Source organism: Dendrobates tinctorius, unplaced genomic scaffold (genome assembly GCF_039654945.1).
Source record: "Dendrobates tinctorius isolate UK_male_01 unplaced genomic scaffold, ASM3965494v1 ptg000147l, whole genome shotgun sequence".
NCBI lineage: Eukaryota > Metazoa > Chordata > Amphibia > Anura > Dendrobatidae > Dendrobates > Dendrobates tinctorius.
This window is the reverse complement of record NW_027361814.1, coordinates 12,231,171-12,255,048: the sequence shown is the minus strand read 5'-3', so window position 1 is coordinate 12,255,048 and position 23,878 is coordinate 12,231,171. Positions and strand designations below refer to the sequence as shown.

Genomic DNA, 23,878 nt, shown 5'->3' with positions numbered 1-23,878 from the left:
TAATTTTGGTCAGGGCTGTCGCGGTGGAATGATGGGGGCGGAAACCAGATTGTAGATTGTCAAAGAGCAAGTTAGATGAGAGGTGGGAGGAAAGTTCAGTGTGGACGTGCTGCTCCAGGAGTTTAGAAGTGAATGGGAGCAGCAATATTGGGCGATAACTGGACATGGCTGTTGGGTAAAGGGTTGGCTTTTTAAGGATAGGCGTGATATTGGCATGTTTGAAAGCAGAAGGGAAGGTACAAGAAGTTAGTGATAGGTTGAAGAGGTGGGTTAGGGATGGGATAAGAGAGGTGGTGATGTTGGGGAGGAGGTGGGATGGGATAGGGTCAAGTGCACAAGTGGTGAGGTGTGATTTGGAGAGAAGATGAGCAAGCTCCCCTTCAGTGATGTTAGATAGGGAGGTTATGGGGTTTGGGCATTGGTCTGGTGTGCAAAGGGGTTGTGGTGGTTGAGCAATAAAGACTTGCCGTGTTTGGTTAATCTTGTTTTTGAAGTGTGCGGCAAAGTCCTCGGCAGAAATTAGGGAAGTCGGAGGGGGCAGTGGTGGGCGGAGGAGGGAGTTAAAAGTATTAACTCACACAAACACTATAAAGCATCCTACTCCACAATAAAACATTGTCACACAGTATACCACTTTACAAGTAAAACGTACCCGTTTTATCAGGAAGGGATGTGAAGAGATGCAGGGCATGATTTAACTCCCAACACACCCCTTACAGACTTGATAGTCAAACTCAACTCAATAATTCCAATAAAAGCAGTAAAATATATATACATACAAATACATCTTCCATATTAAGAATAGGATGAATTGATTGATTCGAATTTGCAACCTCCCATCTTGTCTTTCACATTTTCTCTGGCATCAGAAATGTGGCAGAGCATCCTAAAGATCTCTCTATTCTTCTCCATCTCTCGGACTTTCCTAGTAAAAAGAGGTTAACTTGAGACATTATAAAAGTCTGTTCTTGCTTCAGAAAAGGAAACCGGATTAGTTCCATACTGGGTGAGCCAACGCCAGCACATCTGCTGAGCGTTATTTCACAGGAGGGGGAACGAATTCTGAGTGAAATTCGAGCATCTGCTTTCTACATGGTGCTAAATCTACAGCGTACCAGCGAGGTAGAACCATTGTACTCACCAGTGATTCCCAAGGACCCAGTGGTAGAGAAGCATACAGAAGTTATGTTATATATAGTGTCCAAAAATATTCTACAGTGGCAAGTAAAAGTATCGGCACCTCTGGTCAAAATTACTGTTATTGTGAAGAGTTAAGCAAGTTGAAGATGAAACGATCTCTAAAAGGCCTAAAATTAAAGATGACACATTTCCTTTGTATTTTAGACTGAAAAAATGCTGTCATTTTTTAGATTTTAAAAATTATAAAAAGGAAAATGGGCCGATGCAAAAGTTTGGGTACTCTTGGAGATTTGTGTGCTCAGATAACTGTGACCAAGGTTTCAGACCTTAATTTGCCTGTTAGGGTTATGGCTTATTCACTATCATCGTTAGGAAAGACCAGGTGATGCAAATTTCCCAGATTTATATAAACCCAACCTCCTCTAACCTTGTGCCAAAAACAGCAGCAGTGGGTTCTTCTAACCAGCTGCCTAGCACTCTGAAAATGAAAATAGTGGAGGCCCACAAAGCAGGAAAAGGCTATAAGAAGATAGCAAAGCATTTTCAAGTTGCCCTTTCCTCAATTCGAAATGTAATTAAGAAATGGCAGTTACCAGGAACAGTGAAGGTCAAGATAAATTCTGGAAAACCAAGCAAAATTTTGGTGAGAGCTGGAGAACTTCAGAAAGATTAGCAGAGTCTGGAGTCATCACCATGAGGCTATTAAAACCACTATTTTTGGTTTGTTTCCTCCATTTTGTTTTGTATTTAGATAGATAGTGGTCTTCTTTTGCAGTACATAAAATCATTATCACTAAGGTCAGTAACTGGTTACAGTGGTTACGTGGATATATGAACATCATTGCTCTAGATTAAGCCATTAGGACCACCGAAGTGTTAGCAATTAAGCACCAGGGAATTATTGCTTTTTTTTTATATTTTAGCACATTTCTCGCTGTTATTATTTTTAATATCTCACACAAACCTAATTTTCTACTACTGTATACCTTTATAACATTTGAAACTTAGCATCTTTTTTTAGATCTTAATATCATAAAATTAGAGCTCTGATCTCGATGGCGAGTCATTTAAGGATTTTTCTGATGTTCTTTAATAGGATTCTTTATTAGGTAAAATTGCAAAGTGATTGTAACAACAGGCAACTTTTCAATTTACTTCTTATTAAAAATCCTCTCTGTTCTCAAAAATTGAGAGATTTTCAATTTTATTGCATGCGTTTGCGGTTGCGGACGATTGGCAAGTGCTATTTTCCCGGCTAATTTTTTAAGTACACAAGCCACACCCAATGGGTGTGTCTTAAGTAAATTCTTGCGTATGCACGCATGTGCATGCATTCCCATAGACTGTAATGCGTTGTTTAGACGCATTCCTTCCTCAAGTGTCCACATGCGTTTGGAGGCGGCAATTTGACACCCCCAACATTGCAACATGTTGCGTTAGCCACACAACCCGAAACGACGTATGCGTAAACAAACGCGGTTGAACGCATACAAACGCACGTACCTGCGTCCACAACGTTAAAGATAGGAAAAAACTACGCCTGCAGATGTCTTCCTCAGAAACGCTGCAGACTCAACCGCAAATGTGAACCCAGCCTTATACAGAGCTCGGCAATCAAAGTACTGGTCGATCTTAATCAGCTAAAACTGTGATTTTGTCAAAACTACATAAAGCAACCCAGGTAGTAATACATGACGGCAATCGTGTTCTCTGCCCCTACACCCTACATCATGCAGGTCTCAGATGGAGAAGAAAAAAAGCAGAGATTTACTGAACTGCAGATTCATTACCTCTGTAACAGACACTTGCGATCCATGCTTTTGGTTTTCCCAGTTGCATCACCTTTATTTGTAAGATATCAGACTTTATACATGTATTTTATATAAAGCGCAAGAACTGAAAAGTTTCCATCAGGAAGTGCCGTCAGGCGTTGCCACCAGCTAGCAGATTAATGTCTTGTGTACCATTGTCTAGCATGAGAACAAAACAGATGAAATATCATGTAAATTAGGAACAGTCACTGGAAAGAAACAATTAAAAGGCCGAGAGAAAGCTAATTCTATCATCTGAAGCACAGTGGTCGAGTCCAGATACAATGACCCAAGGAGTGCGCTGATATATGGCGAGTCACTGGTTCTTGCATTTCTTATTTTCCGCTCAGCTATGACTTTTGCCTCTTTACACCACTTCGAATGCTATTTACAGAACTTAGAAATAATTTGGTCAATGGTTTAAGGTGCTTTTGATTAGGTTTTAATGGCCTTCCTCTAAAACATTTTTTTGGCATATTCTAACATCCCATGAATAAAGTTAGGATCTAGTCCCATGATTAAAAATCTTCAAAGCATCATGGTAGACACAAAATTTGCCAATCTTGTGGAGAATATACCTTGTCCTCAGACGTACCTGGATGAGGGCATTGTGTCTTGGGGCATGGAGAGTGTATCGAAGCACATAGGAAGCCATAGACAGAGGGATAAATATTGGTAATAAAGGGTCACAACTTACTTAAAGTTTTTGTTAAATTGTAGTAAAAGTGATTTATGACACAACCATCTGTCAAAGACGTAACTTCTGAAGATCTAATCCCAAAGTTCTTACTACCTGATGGTTATCCTTGCCATATAGATTTGGTGAAGGTCTAACTCAAGATCTAAGGGTCCTTGGGAGAGTCCTACAGCTCGAAGAGAAAGAAGATTTTCCTATCTGTAGACTTTAAGCAAGCAATTGTCATAAGGTGCCATAATTAGAAGATGTTCTCAAGAAGATCTTATCTAAGAGCAAGAAGACTGGAGAAAAATCTTCCACCACTTTAGTCCATTCAGCCGTTCTATAATAAGTGGCCAATGTATGTTGCTTCCAACTTGTTTTTTTCTGCATCACAAGCCAAACTAAAATCTAAGTCTGACGACTTGCTCTGACTCGGACTCTTCTGCGTTGCAGAGACATGCTGACTGGTTGCTTCCCAAACTTCTCCATGATCTCCCTAATCCGTGCCAGGTTGGATTTGGCTAGGGTGAAGTCACATCGTGTGGCTCCCATCTCGTATCCCACAGCACAGTTCTTGGTGGAAGGTGTAAAGCCTTCGGCTCGAGCAGTGACCGCATATTCTCCTGGATTCAGAAGTCTCCAATAATCTCCATCACTTGCTATATTCCAAAGAAAATAAAAAGAAGAGTAATCTTTAGTGGCAGAGCGAAAAAGCATCCTAAAGACTCATTTTCTGAATTCCTACACAAATGTGATATAAAATGTGATCATCGAAGTTATAAAAATAACAACAGCTTTAAAACTGTACTTTGCATATTTTTGGGAAAGTGCAGCAACCGAAAAATGCTAATTCTGGCGTTTCAGTTTCTACATTTTCGTTTTGGGGTAAATATTTTTTTTCAATCAGATCATTTTTATTATGAAAAATATCAAGATATATTCACATTTTCATTTTGTTTTTAAAAACAATCAAAACTAAATGGAAAAAAAAACACAAATAAAAACATATACGTCATTACAAACCAAATCCAAAATGGTTCACATTAACATTCATCGTAGGTGTTATTGTTTGCTTACTACTGTTTACATACATGAATGCATATATAAATGACGACCATCTGACTGCTCGTGTACTGCGCCAAAATATAGAGAATCACAGCATTTACATATAGTTATCTAGGACCCCTTTGTTTCCCAGAACCAAAATCTAACACTTTGGGCATGTGAGTTAGGGTCCCGTTACACTAAGCGACGCACCAGAGATCCTGACAACGATATGACCTGGTCAGGATCGCTGGTGCGTCGCTACATGATCGCTAGTAAGCTGCCAAACAGGCAGATCTACTCAACGACGCAGCAACGATGCGTCGCCAACTATATCACTCGTCGGCGTCAAACACTGCGATGCATGCTGGCCAGCGGGACGCCAACAATCAAATAACGGCTTAGGACACTCGAGCACGATCAGTGATATCCAGCAGGGGGGCCGGTCGCCGCTATGTGTCACACGTAGTGAGATCGCTGGCGAGGTCACTGTTGCGTCACAAAATTGGTGAAGTTTCAGCGATCTCGCTAACGATCTCGTTATGTGAGACGGGGGCTTTAGGGATCTGAGATGAGCTACAAGATTTTACAGGTTTATGACAAGGATCGGTCTATCATAGCATTTCTGAGACGGCTTTCCGATGCAATCCCCGGAGTAGTTAACCTTTCTTCCCATATCTTTATAAATTTTTTAAGGGCATTTCTTATACTATTTATTCCGCTTTCTATACATAAGACATTATTTAGTTTGCATTTTAGTTCTTCTATGGTTGGGGGGGGGGATTTTTCTATCCAGTGTAGTGATAATAGTTTTCTAGCTTGAAACAGCACTCAAGAGATAGCTATAGCTATAGGGGAATCCGAATCCAGCCCCCTCTCCAACAGACCAAGGATGCAGATTCTGGGTTCCAATGATATATGGATTCAAAACACAGATTTTATCAGTCAGCTACCCCCTTCCAATAGTTCCCAATGTTCACACACTCCCACATCATGTGCATTAAGTGAGCGTCGTTTTCCCGCATCTTGGACTCATGTCGTCCACTATTATACCAATTTTAAATAGGAAACTGGGGGTCTTATATACTCTATGAATAAAAAAGATTTGGGACAGTCTTTGTGATTCAGACAAGGATATTTAGGAATTAGATCCAGCACCTCTTTCCATTCTTCCTCAGATAGGGGATCCACATCTCTTTCCCACTTTACTTTGGCAGGGATAGGATACTTTTCTAATTGCACAGCCATAATCTGCTTGTATATATGGGAAATTAAACTCTTTGTGTCTATTACAGAAGCAATTGTATCAATTACAGAGTGTTTATTATAATGTCATTTGCTCTGATTTGTGCATTATACACATGAATTATTTGCAAAAATTGATCAAACACTTTGTGATAAGTTTTTAAATATTCCCTCATTTAGGAGTTGTGACACAAGAAAAATACCCCTATCTTCCCAATTGTTGAAGACTTTTAGCTTGTATATCTCTGGCATGTTGTAATTTTACCATAGAGAGGTGTAGTATGTGCATTTACAATTCCCAGCATATTCTTGCCTCTATCCCACACTTTATATATCAGGTTTAGCATGGGGCAGTTTGGGACATTCTCTCGAGGAGGACCCATGTCTAATACTGACAATGGCAGTTTCCATTTAGTTCCTTCTCTAAATAGTTGACCCAATATCCCACAGTGCTCGGCTGTTCCCCACCGTGAAACTGTTGCATTTGTGAGGCCAAGAAGTAGATCCAGGCATTCAGGATAACCAATCCACCTGTCATGCTACTGCAGTGCAGTATAGCGCAACCTCCACCAGGGGGTGATGGTGAGGGAAGAGAGGTTACACACACAGAGTAGCTGTCACGTCGCCGTCGGACTCGGGGGCTGGTGTTCCTGCCTCAGCCAATGGGAGGCGCCGGATTTTCACATCGCCGTCAGACTCAGGGGCTGCAGTTCCTGCCGCAGCCACTGGGAGGCGCCGGACTCCTTCGACTGGTGGTGCCGGCGATAGGAGGGCTATGTCATCATGTGGGTCCGCTCCTTTGACGCATGCCTCTGTCATTGGGTATCGCCGTGTTTCTCCTGTGGGTGATGGTGACAGAGAAGGGGTTCCTGCGCAGGCATCTGGTGGACGCAGGCTTCGCTCTTCTGTCAGAGGTGAAGGGGTTGGGGCATCGTCATCTGGCCTGGTTCTGGAGGCGGTCCAGATGAGGTCATCAGACTGTGAGCCTGTGAAGGATAGCCTTATCCTTCAAATACTTTGGAGCCTGTCCTGCAGGCCACCAGATATAGTCTTGGTTTCTCCAGTGTGCTAGTGTTTAATTTGCTATTTTTGACCTCATTTTCTGCTCCACCAGTTGAGAGTTCTCCTTCCGTTCTCCCTCTGGTGGTGACAGGAGGTAGTGAGGTTGGTTTAATTGGTAGTGATCTGCCACCTGGTGAGGAAGATAACGATTGGATCTCTGGAGTATCCGACTGGATATAAGACAGCCGACGCCCTATCCTGGTGCTGGTGATTCAGTCTGCTTCTCCGGTCTTGGACTCAGTTCTGTTCCAGTCTTCTCAAGTTAAGTTTGATTTTGCTAATGTTCACACTTGCTCTTGTTGGTCAATTCAGTTTTTTGTGTGGTCAGCCAGCCCGGCTGGGCTGTGCTGAGTTTACACTCTTATTTATCTGTATTTGCCAATTTGCCTTTTTTTGTCCCTTATTAGATTGGCCTGTTTTTGCTCTGTCTCAGAATATTTCAGAGTGCTGATATAGTGGGAGAAGTCTAGTGACTTCAGGGTTAATTTTTCTATCAGTTGTGTTGGACATTATTTTTGGTAGGGTTTTTGGCAGATTGCAGACAGTATCTTTCCTTTCCTGTCCTTTCTAGTTAGTTTGGCCCCATCATTTGCTCAGCCTATTTTCCTGCCTTTGTTTGTGTTTTCATCTTGTTTCACCGTCAATACATGTTGGGGGGCTGTCTTTCCTTTGGGGTCTGCTCTGGGGCAGTTAGTTTTCCTCTTTTCCTGCTTTAGGCTTATTTAGTTCTCTGGTTGTGACGAGGCGTCTAGGACCACCGTAGGAACGCTCCACGACTGCTGCTAGTTGCGTGGTTAGGATCAGGGGTCTGCAGTCTGCATAGTTACCAACCTCTTTGGTTTTCTGAGACTTAGCTTGTGTTGTTTTTTATTTCCTCCTCGGCGACCCATTCATAACATCTGACCTTAGCCTGGATTTCTGACCCTTCTACAGCCTGCCGATTTTGTACCTCTGCTGCTCTCCCAGTTTTTTGACTCTGACCTTGGCCTGGATTTTTGACCTTTCTTCAGCCTGACGATTTTGTACCTCTGCTGCTCTCCCAGTTTATGACTCTGACCTTAGCCTGGATTTTGACTCTGCTTCAGCCTGCCGATTTTGTACCTCTGCTGCCGCCCGGTTTTGACTTGGACTCCTGACTACGCTTTCGATCCCCTTTATTTATCCCTTCCTGGCGACCGTCCTGCTCCGGTCCGCTGCTCTCATAGGCAGCTACCCCTTGGGCTCTGTTGTAATTCTAGGATCCCTGTATAGGGGTAAAGGGTCTCGGGGTTGCTCGGGGTGCTGTCTTACTTGCAGCTCAGACTCACACCAGATGGATGTCACAGTAGCAACACTGAGTAGCAGCACAAGCGCCACCAGGTCACGAAAGAGTGGTCAGATGAGCCGAGTCAGAAACAGGAGAAGTACCAGAGGTCACAGCAGTACACGTGGTCATAAACAAGCCAGGGGATCAGCAACAGTTGGAAGCCGATAAGACATAGACAAAAGACAGAACCAGGTCCGAATGCAAGCCAAGTCAAAACCAGGGAGTCAACAAACTTACAAGGAAACACTAAGTCAGGACAGACAGAGGGAATAAACAGACACGGGGCAAGTCAGGGATCACAGCAGGACAAATCAGGATATACCAGAATCAGATACACACGACGAAGGCAGAACTATAGCTGACACCGCCTGCAGGATGCAGCGGAGCTAAATAGCAAACCTGAGACCAGACTGAAGCTGGGAAAAGTAAACCCCTGAAATGACCAGACCGGGAACATGGAAAGACAGGACTCAAAACCTGATCTGGATCATGACACCACCATTATCTTTTCCTCTCTGCAGGGTCTCGAGTTTAATTCTGGCCTGTTTCTTTTACCATATAAGTTCTTGGAACAAGCTATGAATTTTATAAAAGAAGGTTGTAGGGATTCATACTGGGGTATTATGTAGGAGATATAAAAGTTGAAGCATGAGAATCATTTTTATCAAATTGCCTCTCCTGATTTCTAACATTGGAAGTCGACACCAAGTGTCTATTTTAGTTCTGAATTTTAGCAATATGGGAGCCAGGTTAAGAGAATAGTATTCCTGGGGCCTTAGGGTAATCACTACCCCAAGATATTTAAAAATATTTGCTTCCTGTATCTGAGTATTTTACAGGGACAAATCTGTTGGTAAGGGATCTACGGGCATGAAGACTGATTTATCCCAATTAATTGTTACTCCTGACCAAGTTCCAAATATTTTAATAAGATACATTGCTGGAAAAATGGAGGAGATCACATTTCCTAAAAATAGAAGCATGTCATCTGCATATAAAGAGATCCTTATCTCCAGTGACCCACAATGGAAGCCAGTTATCTCAGTAGAAGCGCGTATTAAACAAGCTAACGGCTCTATGGCAATCACGAAGAGAAGAGGCGACAGGGGCATCCCTGCCTGGTTCTCCTCCCCAACGCGAAAGCCCCTGATACACGACCATTTACCCTAAGTCTTGCCCTAGGGGATACATATAACAGTTGAATATACAAAATAGATTTATCCCCAAATCCCATGCATCTCAAGACCACCCAAAGGAAATTCCACTCCATGCTGTCAATCGCTTTGACAGCGTCGAGGGAAAAGACTGCTTTAGATCTGGAAGACTCAGAGAGCTTTTGTTGTAAACCCAATAAAAGAAGTCTCAAATTAACTGATGTGGATTTGTTTGGCATAAAGCCAGTTTGGTCATCATTAATAACTTTGGTAATTACTTTTGACAGTCTGTTGGCTAATGCTTTTGCCAGTAATTTAACATTGGTTGAGAGAAGTGAGATTGCTCTGTAGGAATCAGACTGACATGGGTCCTTCCCAGGTTTTAACAATAGGATTATTACAGCTTCATTCATATATTTTCATAGATTCTGGAAGAGATCCAGTTTTAACCGATTCTTCAAAAACATTTAACAATTTAGGTAATAACATATCGCCATACATTTTAAAGAATTCCCCTGGTATCCCGTCTAATCCCAGTAATCATGTTGAACCTCTTGAAGTGCCTCTTCCAATTCTTCTAAGGTTAGAGGTTTTTCTAGTGAGTTTCTATCTTCAATTGTTAATTGCGTTAATGGGACACTTTTTAGGAACTCTTCGATATCTTCATTTGTGGCACTGCTTTTAGATGAATACTGTATATGGAGGAGTAATAGCTAAGTAAAGTTTGGATGGTATCCTCATCCTCTGTGACAATTACGCCATTTACAGAGGTTATTCTAGGTATATGTGATGTTCTGGGGTAAATATTTTTACACATTATTAGTATTAATACCAAATATGTTAATTTTATTGACTTTTTTTACATTTTGCTATTAACCTTAGAGGAAAAGGTTGGATGTTTTCAATTTTTGTTTTCTTTATATTTTTTTCTAAATACTTTTTAGTATTGTATTGCACTTTTTTATTAGTCCCCTTAGGGGACTTGAATCTGCTATCACTTGATCTTCTATAAAATATTCTGAAATTCTATATCATTGCAACATACTATAAAATGATCTATTACGCTTTGCTTATATAGCACAATTATATCCCACAGCACTTTACAGACATTATTGGCACTGTCCACATTAGGGCTCACAATCTACATTCCCTATAAGTATGTCATTGGAGTGTGAGAGGAAACCAGAGAACCTGGAGGAGACTCACACAAACATGGGGAGAACATATGCATTGCAGATGCTGTTCTTGGTGGATTTGAACTCAGGTACCCAACGCTGCAAATCTTCAGTGCTAACCACTGAGACACCATGCTGTCATGCTGGTTTACTAGTCTACTATGGTCTGCTATGAAGCTTAAGTATGGACTTAATAGGAATAATACCAGGACAGACACGTTGGCGTTAAGAAAGCCCCCGCTGCCAGAGGAAACTAACAGCACCATGTAATCGTGTTGTGTGAGTGGGCAATTTGCACAGAACTGATAATGGCCATCTTGGCTTCCTTTAAATTGACTCAGTCATGATTGAAAGCAGCATTCTAGAGGTTAAACAGATGCAAGCAGAGCTGGCTCTGATTGCATCAGTTACTCTCAGGTGCCCAATATGTAATGCAACCAGTACCTGTACTGTAAAGAGTAGGCTCAGCTACTGAGCCTGCTCCATACAGAGATAGCAGACAGGTGCTGCACGGACACGTGCGGTGTCCATCATTGAGAGGTTAAAGCTAGGCTTGGTTTGATCTATTTTAAGGAGTCCTCACTATTCTATGTATGGATAGGACCACACTTATCACAAGTTTTGTGAAAGGTTCCACTTTCTTCCAATAGAAATACAATACATTAGAGCAATATGAAGCTGAAATTCCCATTGCAACCACTGGGTGGACACCTATAGAATAAACATCTTCCATCAGAGTATCACAAAATCTAATAAAAAATCTCAAAACTGACCCTCTCATACCACTCATCTCAGGATATGGCAAGAGGAAAAGTAAAGAAGGACAAATCTGTAAACCACTGCCACTTTACAGGAGAAAGAACAGGACAAACATGAAGGTGGTAAGTTTTAATTGGTACTCTTACGCTATAGATGACTCATAGGCAGGGTCCCATTTTGCCAGGCTGATGGCTGCATATAACTACAGACTGAATGAAACATAAGTGTATGCTATTCTCCATTTTACTCCAATCGCAGATATGGGAAGACTCAAATAAGCAGCAACAGAATCTCATCTATACATTTGTTATGATAGTATAGCAACTTATTCAGGAAAAAGAAAAGTAACACACTAAAAACTGCAACTGACCCTGCCACTTCCTGTATAGGCTAGAGATCCTGACCCCGCAGTCCCTAGTGGTTTCTGTGTGAGCAGATATAGCCCTAACCACAGATGAGAAAATGGAAGCCAGACCTTTGCTGCCTGAAAGGCCGTCGAGCGCTTCACATTCCTCTTAAAGAACCAGAGGGCAGAGCAGAGTGCAAATTACCTACAGAAGGGAAAGTGTGCTGAAATAGATAAAACAAACCACAAAATACAAAATAAAGGATTACACACATGCTGATAGAGGATATGCTTCCTACTTTCTAAAAAGAAACAGAAGATAGGTGAAGAAAAGTACATAAACAGCAAAGAGATAAACCCTAGCTGATCTTTCACTGACTGGCTTCAACTACAGCAGTATGGCTGGACATCCAAATGAGACTATCACCAGCAGGAAATACCAGCAGAGGGAAAGTATACAAAGCCGCACCCCAAAGGAGATGGGGCAGACAAATGAGTAAATGAAGACACCTGGCACCCTAAAAAGACTGAAACAAGGACAACAGAAACAAAACGCCCAGCGAAAATGTGTATCTGTTGGGGCTCGGTGGATAGAGAAGCCAACCAAAAAGTACAGGATCGAACCCAGACACAAGACACATTGTGCTCATTATAAAATAAATATGAAAAAAAACCACTAAAACAAACATATCAGGGAATGGAAAGGTGGATTCTATGACAGATTTCTTCTTCAGCTCTCTGAATAAGGCAATGCTTCACTACTTTTCTATGGAAAAAATAAAAACCAGAAGCAAGCGTGGGATGGTTAAATTAATCCTGGCAGCAGATACGCTCAGCATGTGTGGCTGAAGCTAGCCCTGGTATTACTGTATGCCTCTAAGTATTGAACTGTTAATTACATAGGGAAATATACACTGAATCCTCAGCTCCATAGGTGCTGGGTGCTTTACCGTGAATGCAGACAGCCCAGGAATGACCTGCACATACTAACTGTGGAAAGGTGCTTATATTTGATGTTAGATAAATGTTGATCAAACCTGCTGATGTCAGTGGGAATATCAATCAACTACTGTAATGTGTTTGGGGTTGTCCTGACTCTCCCCTCATGGCAGAAATGGTTAGGCTGTTGGATTTCTGTGATGCGGTATGCGACAGAGCATTAAGAGACACCAGGCCAATAAACAATCCAACAAGATTTATTGGAACAGGGAAATGGGACAACACAAATGAAAGTAATTCTGCAGCGTCCGTAATTAGTCCACAATGAGTCCACACAAAGAGAGCAGATCTGGGGGCACCACCCGGCAATCCTACGGCAGGGAAATATAGAAATAGTCCTCGGGTGAATTTAATGGATCCAGCAGATGAGGGACACAACACAGTCCCACGTCGCCGCTTCTAACAATACACACGGTCACTGGGATCTCGCCTCAGCATAAGATCCCACCCCTTCGCAGGTCACCACACAACAACAGTCTTTAGATTCAGTCCTCAAATCCAGTAGGGTGGTGAGACATCACAATTCCATGTGGAAAAATGATCTCCAATCTCCATATATGATACCAGGATCCAGTCAGAGCTGCAGATCCCTGTCCTTCAAAGCACACAGCATGAACTAACTGACCATGTGGCTTATTGTCCTACCACTATTAGTACCTCTGCCCAACAAAGGGGCTGATACCAATACCCACCCCCTTAAACATAGTTCCAAGGACTAAAGGGCCTGTCACACTAAGCGATATCGCTAGCAATATCGCTATAATGTCACTGGTTTTGTGACGTTATAGCGATATCGCTAGCGATATCGCTATGTCTGATACCTCCGACCGGCTCCCCCGTTGGTTATCACTGATCGCATGAGAACGGCCTGGACCGTTTCTCGTCGTCAGCTTCCTGCTGGGCTGACGAGCGACGCGTGGACGCGGGCGGGAGGACGTCAGGATCGCCTCGTCTGACAGGTAAGTAGCGACCCCCGACCCCTGCGATGTCGCTGGTGAGATCTGCCTGTGTGGCAGCTCACTAGCGACCACTTGGCGATGTACCAGCGATCCTGACCGCGTCAAATCGCTGGTCGGGATCGCTGGTACATCGCTAAGTGTGACAGTACCTTAAGAACATTCCAGAAACCCTGTCTGCAGTCTCTGTACAGGTTTGTGTACTGGAGATGCCCCCTGCAGAGTGAAACAAAGACAAGCATGCCCCCACTGGATATAGGGCAAGGGCTGCTAACGTAAGCCTGATTATAGTATGGTCCATGTGTACAGGCTGGGGGGTGACTCTCTGTTACAATTTCGACATGCCCAATCATTTTGTTCTCGCTAGAGATAAGTCTCCTTATTGAAAACACATTCACAACACTAAATAGGCTACTGCAAAATGTCCTGTGGCTTTGTATCCCATTAGTTGTTTCAATGGAAGTCATTGTTGAATAATGATCCTCTTTAGCTCTAGGGGGGCAGTAAGCAATCTGCAGCCAAAACACTGTAACTACAATTACGGGTAATACATGTGCTATCCCCCTGGTAAAAGGGTAACAAAGCAGTTAAAGAGAATTTGTATCAACTCCGCTCACTGCAAAAATATAAAATCAATCAATCTTCTATGTGATGCTGTATTCCTGAGTAATTAGCATTTCCATTCATATGCAAATTTGGCATTAAGTGCTCTGGGCGTGACAGGGCACTTTCTAAAGGGCCTGTCACACTAAGCGATATCGGTAGCAATATCGCTATAACGTCACTGGTTTTTGTGACGTTATAGCGATATTGCTAGCGATATCGCTGTGTCTGATACTTACCTCCGACCGCTCCCCCGCTGGTTATTGCTGATCGCGCGAGAACGTCCTGGACTGTTTCTTGTCGTCAGCTTCCTGCAGAGCTTCCTGCTGTGGAGACAAGCGACGCGTGGACGCGGGCGGGAGGACGTCAGGATCGCCTCGTCTGACAGGTAAGTAATGACCCCCGACCCCTGTGATGTCGCTGGTGAGATCTGCCTGTGTGGCAGCTCACTAGCGACCACTTAGCGATGTACCAGCGATCCTGACCGCATCCTATCGCTGGTCGGGATCGCTGGTGCATCGCTAAGTGTGACAGTACCTTAAGCCTCTGCCTCCTGATCTGGGGGAGAAAGATAAAGTTTAAGAAGCAACAAAGGGAAGAAAAAAATCCCAAATCTACAAGATCTACCCAACATTTCTGTCCACACTACAACTAATACATTTCTACAACTTCATAAAGGAGGCTTTGTGACCTTTTATTTTTTATTTTATATCTTTTTTCAATATTAAGTGATTTGCAAAGTAACGCCGGCTTTGGTTTTTATTTTCATTGCTATTATTTTTTCTTCTAGTCACATACTATTTTCTATCATATGATCAATTATATTATTTTATCAATAATTGATATCTGTATATTTCCTGCATGTGCAGAACAGGTGATCACAATAATGTGGAGTTACTTTATAAAAAAAATATCGTAAGGAGCGCTCGTGGTTTTTCCGGTATGTAGACATCTCACGTGCCTTTTTATCCTTTCATCTTCTTCATTCCTTGATATTAAAAAGCTTTTTACGGACATCAATCACAGAAAGGAATGTATTACAGCATTGATATGTCAGTCTTATTATTCAACAAAAGGGTCTTCAAGTGTGTTATAAAGGAAGCCGTCTGTGCCAGAGGTGGGGTACAGGCGGGGGGAGAGAGGATGAATATAGCTTTCCATAAGGCAAAGTCATTAAAATGTGAGATATTTCCAGAGAAGTTGTAACTCCAGGTCCCGGGAGTTCTGAAGGTCGGAAGGGTAATAAGCTGTAAGAAATGCTTTCACGTGCCAACACAGGCATAACAGGGATACAGTTGTGTATCCTAGCAAATATTAATAGGTGTAGCTTGGAAACTGGGATGTTCAGCTATTGCAAGGGGCACGGATAAGGAAGCCGGACTGGAGGAGAGAGCTCTCAGAAAAAAACATATAGTAGGTGTGCGTCCACTCTAAATTTATGGCGTAGGTACAAATGGGGGCCAAGGTTGGCATTGCAGCAAGTGTTAAACTTTCTATGCACAGAGCCGGTAACTAAGAATAATCCAGATAAATGTTAGGACCGCTAGCCTCATCTCCAGGTAAATAGCCTGCCAAAGTAGAAGTTAAGTGATGGCACCAGAGACCAAGGTGTGCCTCGCACCATATAATTTTTCTGGGATTCTCACCAATTGACCTCTAGAATATGAGCCAGCAATGGAGTCGGGCCACATTAGTAATGTTGGTAAGAAATCACTAGGAAATATATAACCTAGAGATGTGAGGGATCGATTTGTGAAACTCTGGTCCAAGATCCAGGTAACTAGAAGAAATGAGAGGCCCAACAATCTCTTACCTCCCAGAGTCCACAATGTAGATTTTGATTATCCAGAGCTGGCATCACATTGAAGGAATAATGTTGAACCAGCCCAAATCAAATGCCACGCCGAACAATAAGAGATTCATGGACCTCTCATCTAGCAACCAGGTAAAACTGACCTTGACTGGAGTTCCATAAATTGATCAGTTCATCTCTATTACCAACCGACTGGAAGACTTTGAGATTTACTTAAAATCAGTCTTTTGGCCATCACACAAACAATGTCCTCTTTTGGCCTTACTGTGGCCACTACCAGACAGGGCTGAGCACATATCTTATTGATGACTAGCAGATTTCAGACATCAGTAGTCAGCTCCATCATCTACACACAAAGGACCTATCGATAACATTTCTTTCCTCCAGGAAATGTGTCCCAGTCACAAGCTGCAAACTCTGTAAATGACTGACCTGTACGTATATCATGATTGATGCCTTCAACAGATATTATTGCATTTCCTATCCCACGTCCATATATATCTCTGACAATTCCTTTAATTCCACGGTGGACCTTAAAAAAAAAATAATAGAAGAATTTATTATTTTCTACAACGCGTATTTCAATTACTAGACTCATTTCATACATCTATTCAACGGGGAAGTGTCATGAGGTGCCCATGTCTGTTTTATTTGACCTGTATACATGACATTATGCCCTATTTACAAATCTTTGGGGACCCCTGCAGAACACCATTTTTGCAGGACTAAGTGATATCTGGTGATTGCTCTTTTCTTAGCATCCAGTCATTTCCACTAGGAGTTACATGTGTAACTTGTGTAGACCCTCTAGATTCGGTCCTGGCTGAGTAATTTAGTGAAGAACCTCTTGGTTAACATCAATTCTAAAGCTTGGCCATTCATAGTAAACTTCAATTTCGGCATGACCAGACGACCCATCTTTCAACTCTCCACTGACAGCAGATAGGGTGATAAAGATCAGACAGTTCGATTTCATATGTCCGATTCAATTGCTCTTGAGGGCAACAGCTGCCACCAATGGAGCAGTGGCTTATTGCCACTAAGAACACATGCATGCTCCGATCAGCATTCGAAACAAAAAAACTACGTATCTTTCATGTCAGAATCTCGTTCATGTCTTCTACACTGGAATTCCCTGCCCATCATCAAGGAAGCCAAATGGTCAATGCATATTGCTTTCTACCAGGACAAAATGGTTTCTTAAATCCTCCCAACATTGAGACTTTTTTTGCACAATATAGATTCAAAGAATTAATTTTATGGCATATGACCAATGAAAATATGACCTCTATTTTCTGTGTAATATATAAGCAAACTTACCCTCATTGGTGCAATAACATTAAAATGACCTAGAATCATAGAATGAGTTGGAATGGACCTCCAGGGTCATCGTGTCCAACCCCCTGCTCAATGCAGGATTCACTAAACCATCTCAGACAGATGTCTGTCCAGCCTCTGTATGAAGACTTCCATTGAAGGAGAATTCACCACCTCTCGTGGCAGCTGATTCCACTCATTGATCACCCTCACTTTCAAAAAGTTTTTTCTAATATCTAATCTGTATGTTCTCTCTTTCAGTTTCATTCCATTGTTTCTCGTTTTCCATGTAGAAATGAGAATAAGGAAGATCCCTCTACACTGTGACAGCCCTTCAGATATTAAGTCTCTTCTTTTTTGCAAGCTAAACATTCCCAGATCCTTTATCTGTTCCTCGTAGGACATACTTTGCAGTCCGCTGACCATCCGGGTAGCTCTACTCTGAACTTGCTCCAGTTTTTCAATGTCTTTTTTAAAATGTGGTTCCCAGAATTGGACACAATATTCCAGATGAGGTCTGACCAAGGAGGAGTAGAGGGGGATAAATACTTCACGTGATCTACACTCTAGGCTTCTCTTAATACATCCTAGAACTGTATTGGCCTTTTTGCTGCGGCATCACACTGTTGACTCGTGCAGTCTGTGATCTACTTGTATACCCAAGTCGTTTTCACATGTGCTGTTGCTTAGGTATATTTCTTCTATTCTGTATAAGTAATTTTTAATTTTTTTTACCCAGATGTAGAATCTTTAATTTCCCCCTTTTATATACCATTCTTTTAGTCGCTGCCCATTGTTCAAGCTATTGTACATCCTTCTGAATCCTTTCTCGTTTTCTCTAGTGTTAGCTATCCCGCCTAGCTTTGCATCGTCTGCAAATTTGATTAGTTTACCTTCAGTTCCCTTATCCAGATCATTTATAAAAATGTTCAACAACACTGGGGCCAGGACAGAGCATTGTGGTACCCCACTTGAAACACTCTTCCAATTGGCTGTGCAGCCATTTATTACCACTCTTTGAGTATGATCACTGAGTCAATTATGAATCCACCTAACCGTAGCCTTGTCAATCCCATACTTGGTCATTTCTTTAATAAGGCTAGTATGAGATACTTTATCAAATGCTTTGCTGAAGTCAAGATATATCTACCCAGTCAAATGATTCCATCATAGAAGTAAATTAGATTAGTCTGGCATGACTGATTTACTAGAAACCTATGTTGGCTCTGGTTAATTATTGTATTCTTATCCAAGTACTTACATATATGCTCTTCAATAATTTGTTCAAAGATCTTTCCTGGTATAGAAGTAAGGCTGACTGGCCTGTAATTTCCTGGCTCCATCTTCTTTTCTATTTTTGAATATAGGGACATTTGCCCTTCTCCAATCTTTGGGGACTTCTCCTGTTCTCCAGGATTTTTTTAAGATTTTGTTTTGGCTAGTGGTTCTGCAATTTCATCTGCTAGCTCTTTCAGTACCATAGGATGTAAGTCATCTGGACCAGGAGATTTATGTTCATTTAAATTATCTAAGTGTTCCCTCACCATTTCTCTCTTTATAGATAGTGTGGATTATTGTATTCCTTCAATAGTACAGTTAAGATCAGTTGATGTTGCATTTGCTTTCTTAGAGAACACAGATGCGATATAGAAATGTAAATGTTCGGCCTTCCCAACATCATTTTTGACCACTTCACCCTTTTCATCCTGTAAAACTCCAACAGCTTTTTTGACTGGTCTTTTGCTTTTGACTTACCCAAAAAAAACCATTTATTTTATTGCTTTAGTCTCCCTTGCATGCCTCAATTAATTACTGGCTTTAGCTATTCTAACACTTGTCCTGCATTCTCTGCAATAGCATATAGATATGCCCCACTCTATTTATTATGCATTTCTTTTTTTCTTTTTTACAAGTGATTAAGTTCTGTGTTCATCTACCCTGGTCTCTTTAAATGCTTCCAATTCTACCTTCTTTTCGGGATTGTTACTGATTGTGTGGTGAGAATTTCATTTACCAAAATCACCCATCCTTCTTGGACATTTCTGTCCTTTACAATATCCAGCCAATGGACCATTCCTACCCTCGTTAAAAATCTGTCTTCCTGAAGTCCAGCCTTAAAGTAGGAGTCCTCTCTGGTCTTCCTCCTCTTGTAATCCAAAATTTGAGGATAGCATGATCGCTGCCTCCTAAATTCCCAGTCATCGTTACTTCCTCAACCATATCCTCCCTGTTGGTAAGAATTAGGTCCTAGATTGCAGATCATCTTGTTCTCTCATCTACATTTTGAAAAATAAAGATGTCAGCAAGGGAAGATAAGAATTTTCTGGACCCATTACTATTGCCTGAGAGAGATTTCTAAAAATTATCTTGATAATTAAAATTTCTCATGGTCACTATGGCATACTTTTTTTGAGAATAGAGACATATAATGTAAAAAGAGTTCATCCATATCTTCAGTCTGTCCAGGTGGCCCATAGTAAGCACCTACGATAGTGTCCTTTCTGTTCTTCTCTCCTTGTATTATTACCCAAACAGAGCTACCATTCTCTGAAGCTTGGATCTCTGTGGAGTTATACATTTTCCTAACATACAATACAACACCTCCTCTCTTGTCAATCCTGTTTCTAATAAATAAGTTGGAGCCTTTAAAGTTTATATTTCAATCATGTATATTATCCCATGAAGTTTCAGTGATGCCTATGATGGCATATCTCTCTTCCTATGTTAGCAGCTCCAATTCTCCTTGTTTTTACCATGCTCTGTGCATTTGTATAGACACATTTTAGTTTGTAGATGTTTCTCTTGCTTGCTCCTCTATTTTCATTTAGAATTTGTTGTTTTTATTCTTTATTTCCATTTCAAATAGCAGGGTTCTCAAAAGAATTAATTAGCTGCATATATTTCCCATCCCATATTGCTCTAGTTTAAAGTTCTCCTGATGAGTGTAGCAAGGTGTCTACCAAATACATGTTTTCCTGTTTTCATGTGACTCAACAAGCAACGGCCCCATTAGCCCTTGTGTCTTCAGATAGAACAGGATGCTCCATTTAACCTATTCTGGTAACTTTTACACTCTACCCATTGGTTGAGACGCCACCTATCCCACAAGTTTTCCTGGTCATCCCCCTTTTGCAAGTTCCAATATGGTTCAAGGGCAATGTAACGGTATCTCACACCCTCTTCTCTTGTTACATAGCATACAATATTGTCAAACTGATACAAATTTTATTTTTTTACTCGGTGTAATACTAGGTTACTTATGCTTGAAATATATAAAGATTTTCAACTTATTGTTATATTGAAATTTCAAATAGAAATATTATTTTGGACCAGTGCTGCCTCCACCTTTATCAGGGACCCTGTTGCATCCCGCATTGCATTAATATTGTGTCTTGATGTTTGGTGTATATAGCAGCCTTTTTCTGTGATGTTTTTTGAATTTGATGTCCTTTTCGATGAGTTGCTTTAAGCCCTTACTAACATATGATGTACTAGTACATTCTATGCTGGCTCCCTGACTTTGATGTGGGCTCGCACACTGAGCCTGCAGCTTTCTCAGCAGATGATGGTTGATTTCTCCAGTCATCATGTTCCTCTAACAGCCTCTGATGGAGCGATGCTCTGCTCACTTATTAACCGCTGCTATCAATCTCTGATAGCGGTATTTAACATGTGCCCATTGGCAAGCCCGTGACGTGATCAAGAGGCAACTTTGGGTTGCTATGAAAGCCAGAGCCTGCTGAAGACCCCCATGCCATTAATTATGAGCCAGCGTTTAAATGGTGTTCATAAGAGATCGGTGCATCAGCACTGCTATGTATAGCTCAAGCCTCAAACAATTGCAGACTCAAGTCTGATAAAAGCACGATTAAATACAGTAAAAGGGGTTTTTTAAAGTTTTTAAAAATAGGGAAAAATATTAAAAAAAAGTTCAAATCATCCCCCCTTTGGCCCATTAAAATAAAACTAATAATAAACAAATACACATATTTGGCATCGCTGCATTTGTAAAAGTCAGATCTATCAAAATATAAAATAAACTTATCCAGTCAGTAAACCGTGTAACGAGAAAAAAATCAAAACGCCAGAATTAAGCTTTTTTTGGACACCGCAACATTGCAATAAGAGACGATGAAAACATCGTATCTAGAACAAAATAGTATCAGTAAAAAAGTCAGCAAAAAAAAAGTCCTATATCATGAAAACTGAAAACGTTACAAGTCTTGGAAAATGGCAAAGTTTATTTATTTATTTTACTCACTTATATAGCGCCATTAATTATTCCACAGCGCTTTACAGACAATTTGGGTTTGGGTTTTTCTAAATTTCAAAAAATGTCACCATTCAAATAAAAAAAAAAAATCTATACATGGTTAGTATCTACAAAAACATACTGACATGAAGAACCACATTGCCAGGTCAGTTTTACTGTATAGTTAAAATGGTAAATAAAATACTCAAAAAATAATTGAGGAATTGTACTATTTTTTGCAATTTCATCGCACTTGGAATTTTTTCCTGCTTATAAGTGTATCACTTGATAAAATGAATGATGTCATTCAAAAGTTCAACTCGTCCCACATAAAATAAGCCTTCATACGGCTATGTGGATGGAAAAATTAAAAAGTCTTGTAAAAAGGCGAGGAAAAAACGAAACATAGCCGAGTCAAGAAGGGGTTAAAAAATACTTAGGGGATTTTTACGTTATAGGAACAATTACTTTTAGACATTCTATTTCATTCTATTTTTTCAAAAATAATGGTCTTGAGTCATCATCAAGTCACAATTTTACTTTTTTTACTACAAATTTGGCTTTTAGTTATTTTGTGCCAAATTTATCATGACTTTTGCAGCATTTTTATGCTTTTTTTTTAGCCCTCGTGGATTGCTTTTAATTTTTTTTATTTTTTTTTTTTGCTCTAGTCAAAAATATAGCCGTTATTTTCATTATCCAGAGGTTTTCGGGTAATTCATCATTTACGACTTTTTGAAATGTGTCAACATTTTTGGCGCAGTTGTACACTGGTAGCCTAAAAGAGTGCAAAGCCGGTCTAATTTTCAATTTTTTGTGCAGTTGAAAACTAACATATGACATTTTGATGCCTATTGAAAGGGTCAAGAGACATTTTACTCAAAAAAGGCTAAAAAACAACAATTGTCTTTTCGTTTGTGTGAAACTCATCAAATATGCACAATTTTCATCAATATGGTGCAAAGTAGACGAGAGAAAAAAGAAAAAAAAATCAGCAGTTGATTCATCAGGGCAACATATTGTATGTTGTGGAATTATATAGGACGAGACACTAACCTGCTCCATGAAGACAATTAAGGATTCTCTGTTATTCTCCCACTGTTCTGCCAGGTCACTTGCATGCGGGTATTTGTCACAGTCCAAATATATAGAGATCTCAAAGCAGTTGGTATGTAAATAGCTGAAATCATTAATACCTAATAAGAAGAAAACAGGAATCAGTCATATAAGAAACAGGGTCCTACAATGTAGAGAAGATAAAGGAAAACTAGAAGAAATATGGCAATTTTGGAAAAAAAATCACCAAAAATGTAGATACAGGAAGGATGTATATCTTTGTACCGTGTTAGCCAGTAGATAGAAAAATATTCAGGATTGAGAGTCCTCAGTGGTTGATACCTTTTAATGGCTAACTGAAAAGATGGTAAGACATTGCAAGCTTTCGAGACTACTCAGGTCTCTTCATCAGGCATTGACTAATACAAAATCTGAAGAATCACATATCTATGCACAACACAGCAGAGAAAAAAATGCAATAGATAAGACAAGTGATGTGAAGCAGAACTATCATTATGGAGGAGTGATAGACAGTTATGGCCATAAATATTAGAGCAGTTCATAGATAAGCAGTGAAGGTTTTATTGTCCTCTGATTGGGGTCTGGTTCTGTGTTGTGATGCCCCCACAAGGTCTTAGGGGCAAATTCCTTAATTGATGTAAAAAGACATAAATCCATGCGACACATTCATTCCTGCACTGAAAGTGTCAAAGGTCATCATGAGCTTGTACTCCCAAACTTTTCTGTCTCTCTGAGATGTGAAGTTACCTTTCAATAAAAGTAATTTCATATCCATGTTGCTGTGATCAGGCATACAACAAATGTTTTGCCACAGGTAGATCTATTCTTTTTTCTTTTATTGTGTGGCGATGAGAATTCATCCTTGTTCTCCCACATACAGATCCCCAGTTGGCCTCTAGTGGTCACCTACAATCCAAATCTGGAGGTGCTAAGGGGATCTGCACGGAAATTACAACCTTTACTACAAAAAGAGGCCTGATTAAAATCCATTTTTCCAGACCCCCCACTACTGTGTTTTAGGCAGCCCCCAAATCTAAGACGCATCATTGTCAGAAGCTCCCTGTCCTCTCCAACAGCTGCAGGAACCTATCCTTGCAACCAGATAAAATGTAAAACCTGTCCATTTATAATGACCACGGA

General features: G+C 40.8%; 1 protein-coding gene across 2 annotated transcripts in view; it reads right to left on the bottom strand.

Annotated features, from left to right (window-relative positions):
* Positions 1-2,958: 2,958 nt before the first annotated feature.
* Positions 2,959-23,878, bottom strand: part of CPXM2 (carboxypeptidase X, M14 family member 2) — a 122,189-nt gene continuing 101,269 nt past the window's right edge. For both annotated transcript variants that reach the window (XM_073546430.1, XM_073546429.1), the window contains exons 13-15: positions 22,718-22,857; positions 16,525-16,624; positions 2,959-4,289 (exon numbers count right to left, since the gene is read on the bottom strand). In XM_073546430.1, coding sequence (XP_073402531.1) covers positions 4,039-4,289; positions 16,525-16,624; positions 22,718-22,857 — 491 coding nt within the window. In that variant the 3' untranslated portion in view covers positions 2,959-4,038. The remainder of the gene's footprint in view (positions 4,290-16,524; positions 16,625-22,717; positions 22,858-23,878) is intronic.